Source organism: Chrysochloris asiatica, unplaced genomic scaffold (genome assembly GCF_000296735.1).
Source record: "Chrysochloris asiatica unplaced genomic scaffold, ChrAsi1.0 scaffold00076, whole genome shotgun sequence".
NCBI lineage: Eukaryota > Metazoa > Chordata > Mammalia > Afrosoricida > Chrysochloridae > Chrysochloris > Chrysochloris asiatica.
In genome coordinates this window covers 4,269,192-4,276,744 of record NW_006408594.1, presented here as the reverse complement: position 1 = coordinate 4,276,744, position 7,553 = coordinate 4,269,192, and the positions used below count along the sequence as shown (strand labels likewise).

At 44.2% G+C, this 7,553-nt stretch overlaps 1 protein-coding gene across 1 annotated transcript in view; it reads right to left on the bottom strand.

Moving 5' to 3' along the window:
• Positions 1-816: 816 nt before the first annotated feature.
• LOC102831874 (32 kDa beta-galactoside-binding lectin-like) overlaps positions 817-7,553 on the bottom strand; it is a 67,851-nt gene continuing 61,114 nt past the window's right edge. The window contains exons 7-8 of the mRNA XM_006865274.1: positions 886-1,023; positions 817-837 (exon numbers count right to left, since the gene is read on the bottom strand). Of these exons, the coding sequence (XP_006865336.1) occupies positions 817-837; positions 886-1,023 (159 nt within the window). The remainder of the gene's footprint in view (positions 838-885; positions 1,024-7,553) is intronic.

The window sequence follows — 7,553 nt, the reverse complement described above, 5'->3', positions numbered from 1 at the left end:
AGTGAAGTTGTCAAAGACTTCATTTTGCTTAGATCCACCATCAACACTCATGGAAGCAGCAGTTAAGAAATCAAACAACATATTGCATTAGGCAAATCTGTCACACAAAAAACTCTTTAAAGTGTTCGAGAGCAAAGGTAATCAGTTTGAAGACTAAAGTGTGCCTGACCCAAGCCATGGTATTTCGTGGTATTTTCATGAATGTGAAAGTTGGACAATGAATAAAGAAAACTGTAGAAGAATTGATGCATTTGAGTTATGGTGTTGCAGAAAAATATTAAAAGTACCATGAACGGCCAGAAGAACAAACAAATCTATGTTTGAAGAAGCACAACCAGAATGCTCCTTAGAAACCATGATGAGCAGACTTTGTCGCTCATATTTTGTGCATTTTATCAGGAAGAACCAGTCCCTCAAGGATTTCATTCTTGGAACAGTGGAGGGTCCGTGAAAAGAGGGAAATCCCCAACAAAATGCTGCTGAACACAGTGGCAGCAGCAATGGGCTCAAGCAGAATGATTGTGAGTCTCCTGCAGGACCAATGTTTTGTTCTGTTGTACATAAGGTCACTTTGAGTTCAAACCGACTTGAGGGCACCTAACAACAATAACAATTTGTATCAAGAATAAAGGAAACAAACAAAAAGATCTCTAAATATATATTGAGTTACAGCTCCTATTGAAGAATGTAATAAACATACACATCAGTTTCCTGTATAATATTAATGACCTACAAGGGAAATTCAGAAAAGCATCCTAGTCAACTGAATGGTTTGGGTTTAATGGAAAAACAGATCCAGTGCAACTTCCTCATCTCTTAGATGAGGATACTGCGGTTCTGCAAAGTGAATAGAAGTCACATGCCCAGAAGGTGGCCCAGCCAAACCTGATTCTCCAGATTACCTGTGGCTCCCCAGCCGGGATGCACTTGAACTCCCTGGGAACAGGATGCCTCGAGCAGTGTCACAGGCAGGTTCTCCAACACGCCGCCAGGGGGCAACAGCATGCTACGGAAACAGGATTGCTAGCCGAGAACAGGCACCCTGACGTGAGGTCACCAAGAAATCGAGCTGTAAGTGGCAAAGGCAGAAATGATAGAAAAAGATACGGGAAGAGAAAAGGCACTGAGCCATTATTTTCTTCCCACGGTGGCCACCAGGACCTCTCTGAAACAAGAACCTTAGTTGCAACCATAAAACTCTTTGATGAGACACCACAGAAAAAGCTAAACATAGGTCCCGGATAACTTTGCTGCTAGCTGCCCTTTAAGTCAGGGTTTATGGTGGTCCTCACGCACAAAGGAATGAAGTTAGGGCATTGTGGTCCCTAAGGTTTTCATTGCCTTATTTTTGGAAGTATATGTCAAGTTGTTCTTCCTTGGTGGTCTTAGTCTAGCAGTCCCACTGAAACCTCTTCAGCATTGTAACACTAAGTCAGCCTCTACCAACCGAAGGCTGGTGGCTGCATATGAGGTACATTGGCCAGGAATTGATCCCAGGTTTCCCCAATGGAAGGAGAGAAGTTTATTACTGGAACTACCACCGTTATTGTGTGATCTTGCTCTGGTCGAATTCCAAACCATCTCTTCTGCAAACTTCTTCTGAAGTAGCAATGAAATGCAAGGGGGGGGCTTCAAAAAGTTTGTGGGAAAATTCCATTATATTTTAACTCAAATTTTCCAGAAACTTTTTTGAAGCATCCTGGTACTTTTAATTCTCTGAACTCATCTTAACTTTCTCCCCACGTGAGCTTCCTTCTACCTGGAATGTCTTTTTACACCAGGTCTACCTGGAAACTCCTATTGTCTTTCAACTAAGTATCAGCTCTCCCATGAACCTTTCCTGACACCCTCCTCCCAGCCTGTTTGTGGTGGGGCCACTCTTATATTGTTCTTGGATTTCCCCCATTACATTGAGTAATATATATCTGCCATTTATTTATTTTTCAGTACCTGTCATAGACATAGAGCATACAAATGCAATGAGTTTATTAAATGTTTTCAAAATGAACATAGAAGCTACTACAGGCTTCAGGCTTTGTCACTTGTCTGATCTCAGCCAAATTCATTTAACTCATGGGTTTGTTGTGAGGAGTAAATGAATGAATGCATAAAAATTGATTAGTAAAATATATGGAAAACTGTAAGCACTCAGCAAAACTTGTCTCACTTATCTTCGTCATCATTTTCACAACTGCCAACAGGCATCACTGCCCACTTGTCTATCTAAGCGAAATTATCGCCCAGGGTTACGGAAGTGAGCTCAGGCCCCTAATAAAGATGGCCGCCGAGCATCCTTCCGGAAGCCATCGGAGGAACTTGGGTGACACAAAATCATGGGGAGCATCCACCTAGGGTTGCGTCTCTGGCTTGAGTGCAGTGTACAGGAAGACCGGCGGTGGGTCCCTCTGCGACCAGACCCCACTTTGGGGAGGGATTGGAAGAGGTGACGCTCTGAGCACCCTCGTTTGCATTTCTGTGTTGTCTGAGCTATCCAGAGTGCTGATGGAGTGCCTCTGAGTGGACACTGACCCTCTACTGATGGGGAATGGGGACGGGAAAATCCCACGACATTTCCGCCGGGAAGTGAATTTAGGGTAAAGGTCCTTGGAGGATGGAGCTCTAGTAACGTAGTTAGCTGAGCTACGAATCATAATGTCAGCAGTTCGGATCTCCGCAGGAGAAAGATGAGGCTTTCTGCTCCCCTAATGATTTACAGCCTCCGAAACCATATGCAAGGTCGCTATGGGTCGGAACCGACTGATTGAACACCACCATCCTTAGAGGGGTGAGTCAGTGCCCTGGCTGCTGCACTGGAATTGGGGACACGATGCAGGGCTCTTGCCCCTCCTCACATGTTGTTGTTGTTATGTGCTGTGGAGTCGATTCCGACTCATAGCGACCCTGTGCAGGATTTCCGAGGCTGTAAATCTTTACGGGAGCAGAAAGCCTCATCTGTCTCCCATGGAACAGCTGGTAGTTTTGAACTGCTGACCTTGTGGTTCATAGCTGCAAGGTTCACTACGCTACCAGAGCTCCTTCCTTCCTTACATAGGAAGTACTATTTGTGCTTTGGGGTGGGGGGAGACCCCTGCTGCTACAAAGACTAAAAAGTCATAAGCAGTTACTGTAGAAAGTTGATTGAGAAGGGAAGAGCCTGCAGGGGAAACATGGCACAGACAACAGTGTCCCCTGGAGCTAACAGGATAAGACTCTTTCATAGGGCGACCTATGTCAGTTTCCACTTTGGGTGAGGGGTTTCCTGTTTACTCAATTTTGTTTCTGATTTCCTGTTCCTCTTTCTCATGCTGTGCACACATCTGGAGGCCAAGATGGAGCCTAAGAATTCAAGATGGATTCTGCTGCAAAGGCATCTGGGATGCTTGACATAACAACTTGGGCATGCACCTTAACACCCCAAGTCCTGGTACAAGTCCCAGCTCTGCCTTAGAAGTGCCATGTTCGCTAGTGGTCACTATGCTGGCACTGAGCAAGTACAAAGAATGCCCTGCATCTGGATCCTTCACAAACAGAATTCTGTGATCTAAGAGATTTAGTAGCCATAAAGGAATGTAACAAGCCATGATGAACATACAGATAGGTCACACAGACTTGGGGAGGATCCTTTCTCAGATAACAGAAGAATCCCAGGGTCCCTGTCACTGCCCTCGGCTCTTCCCATTAACAATATTCCTTTCCTGGTTCTTGCTCAGCTTCCTCCAAAGGCCCTGCACCCTTCTCCTTGTTTCTCTTCAGATGCAGTGTGATACTACTCAGGTTGAGAGCCCCAAGCCCTCCACATGAGTTCCCTTCCCCCCACACTCCTTCACCCCTGTCCTGTGCTCTGCTCCTGGAAGCTGCTCGCTGACATCTTCCTGAGCTTCTAACAGCTGGTTTCCAAGTCTGTTCCTTTGGGTCCATGTCTTGAACTACAGGGAAGCCCCTGGCTCAACCTTCACCTCAGCGTCATGGATGCAGGGAGCTGTGCAGAGAGGTTGGTCCCTTTAAAGCCAGTCATGGGCAGAGATGAATGCTGGAGTTGCCCCAGAGCCACAGGTCTCAAGGGATCTTCCAGATTCAGTGGCCAGTGGAGTGGGGAAAAGGAGGCCACTCAGCATCCACTGAGAATGTTCTGGAATGCTACAAGTGTCCACATCTCAGCAATAATGTAGGAGACAGGAGAGGCCTAGCCAGCTGACCTCAGACAAGTTGCAATATTTGAGTACTGGGTGATACAAGACAATCTCATGTTTAGCAGGGTCTGATTTGAGAAGGAGGCAGAAGTCCAAGATGCCTGGATTTCACCTGATCTGGGCCACAATGGACTGAGATTGAAGTTTTCTCTTCTCTGTTCTGTCTTAACAAAATTGGGAACACTCTCCCCTTGTAATGGTTAGAAGTAAAGATGACTTTATCACCAGCATGGAGTGACAGATGTTTTTTTGTTTTTTTTTTGTAATCATCCTCTGTTAGAGTTCTGATTATCGAGCCATCAAGATTAGGTCAAATGGGTACTGTCTACAATTTGGGTGTTCTTGTGCATCTCCCCTCACTTCATATCAGCTGGATGCTTCACTCTCAGCTCTAGCCCTCTATGGCTTTGTCCTTGTTCGTGAATTCAAGTGTCCTCAGGTTTCACCACACTTTGGACCAACCATCCCTTCCTCTTTTCTCTCTCATCTCCAGGTCAACGGGAGTCAATAGACCGTGGTTGAACTCAGCCCATTTCTTCATTGCTGCCTTTCCCCCTCTTCCACTCACTAGTAGACCACTGTGGTCACCAGCAAGCTTACATGCTTGTTTGTGTGTTCCCTTTGAGTTTCAGTCTCAGAGGGCAGTTTGTCCTGAAGGCGCTGGAGTTTTTGCCTTCATGGTGTCCTGGTAAACAGCTTGCTTATTCTTGTAGTAGCCAGTCATGCTGATATTTTTGTTTTGCGTTTTTCCTGATGATCTTTCTTTGAAGATGTATCTTCTGTCACTGTAGCTGTTCCAGGCTGGTCTGCTTGTCCTTTCTAGTGGGAATGTCCCACCTCGTAAGGTTCTGGATGGGACTCAGGATTCCACCTAAGGTGCTATACTCTGTAAAGGCTTTGCAAAAGGTCTATTTCACTGGGCAAGTTCTAGTACCTCTTTTAGGTATTCCAATCAGTTATAGGCTGAAGATGGGCTTACAAGTTTTCTCTAGTCATGTTTCCCAACATTCCTTTCTATCCCACTCAAGTGTCTATTTTACAATAGTAGGCAAGGAAAACTAATATTCATAAAGCAGTCAAGCACCTAGATCCCTGTATCCCAGCGCCCTGTTGCTCCAAGGTTGAGCATGCATCACTATTTACCTCTGTCCCACTTAGGCCATGCAAACCTATCTCAGTGTTCCCCTATCTATCTTGTTCTTCCGCCTCCTCCCTCTTCTTGTATTGCCCTCCCCAATACCCGAACTAAACCCCCACCCCAACCCCCTTGTTGTGGTTACCTTGTTGTTGTTGTTGTTATGTGCCGTGGAGTCGGTTCCAACTCATAGCGACCCTATACAGGGTTCCTGAGGCTATAAATCTTTACAGGAGCAGAAAGTCTCATCTTTCTCCTGTGGAACATCTGGTAGTTTCGAACTGCTGACCTTGAGGTTCGCAGCCCGATTCATAACCACTACGCTACCAGAGCCCCTTATATTCCATTAATTCTTCCCTCCATTTAAGATAGTCTATTTTATCCTGTAACCTACCTGACCTTCCCACCATCTGGATCTCTGTTCCCCTGTGTTTACCTTCTTTCACATTGTAATTGTTTTGATCATAGACTGACCTCAGAGATCCTGTTTTTATAATTTTACTCTTTTCTTGACTCTTGCATTTGTCGATTGAGTTCAGGATGATGCTGCCATGTACATCATTCTCTAGTTGTTGTCTGTTCTTGTTGGGTTTCAGTCCACAGAACTTCCTTTAGGATGTTTTTCACAGCAGAGTTGGCTATGGCAAAATCCCTTAGCTTCTGTTTATCCTGGAATGTTTTGATTACACCATTGTATTTGATTGACAGCTTGCTGGGTAGAGGATTCTTGGGTGATGGTTTTTTTCTTTCAGGGTTTTGTATATGTCTCCCCATTGCCTTCTTGCCTGTATGGTTTCTGTTGAGAGATACGAGCTTAATCTGATTTGCTTGCCTTTATATGTTACACTTCTCTTTTCTCTACCTGCTTTCAGGATTCCGTCTTTATCTTTGATTTTGGAGAGCTTGATTATTATATGTCTTGGTGATTATCTTTTAGGGTCTATTCATCCTGGGGTTTGTTGAGCTTCTTGAATGCTTATCTTTTTACTTTTCATGATGTTAGGAAATTTTATTCCAGAAACTCTTCAACTATCTCCTCTGTGGCCTGTGTGATTCTTCCTATTCCGAATGCCAATAATTCTTAAGTTATTCCTCTTCATGTTGTCCAACATGAATCTTAGGCCTTCTTCAGATTTCTTTATCCTTTTTTGTGTTTGCTCTTCTATCTTAGTAGTGTTGAGAGATTTATCTTCTAGCTCACTCGTTCTGGTTTCTATCTCTTCAATTCTAGTCCTTTGCCCTTTCAGTGTATTGTCCATTTGTGATATTCTATTATTAATCATTTGGATCTCTTTCTGTAGGTTTTGAATTGTTTCCAATGCTGTATCTATCTTATTTGATTGTTCCTATAGCGCTTTCCTGACTTCTTCCTTATTTTTCTCAGTTCCATTATATAGTGTTTTGATACATTTTATAATCATTTTTCTGAATTCCTTCTCAAGCATTTCCAAAGTCTGCCCATCTTCCAGTATGGAGTGTAGGTCTACTTCCAGCTCATTTGCCTCAGTCACTTTATCTTGTTTCGGACATGAGCTGATATGGTCATCTGCTTCTGGTTTTGGGGCATATTCAGGAGTTATCTGTGGCCTTAATATGTAGATGGGTGTGTGTTTTGGTATTTTTTATGCTTTCTGATTGCCTCCAGGTAGATGTGATCATGAGATGGGCTTCCCTTTTCAGTCTTCTTCCTGAGAAATTTCAAGATGTCACTGTTGGTCATTGTAACGTAACTCAGGATTTAATTTTTGGCCTATTTCCTTTTGAGTTTGCCTATCCTGCTCCACAATCCCCATTCAGGCCTTTTTCCTAGTGATAAACAGTTCAGGGCCAGCTGTCGCCGTTTGGTTTTAAATGAAAACTGTCACTTTAAATTTTGAGGAGCTCTGTGCACATGCGTAGTAGACCCCTCTGGGGGTGGGAGTGGAGTGTCCACTCGCTCAGGCACCTCCTCTAGTCACCAGACTGTAGGTGCACAGACAGCTAGAGACCAATGAACAGATACCAAAAAAAAAAAAAAAAAGAATGTCCACATCTTTATCTCCGTGGTTCTCTCAGACGTCCATGGCTGCTCTGATCCTTCCCCCACTTGGTCTCACCCAATATGGTGGCTCCGGGAGCAGCTGAGCATCTTGCATTAGAAAGCAATGGATTTTTTGCTTCTGCTACCAATTCCCCTAGGTATAAGACTTCCAACCTTCTAAATATTCCTTTATATGTGGTTCAGAGTT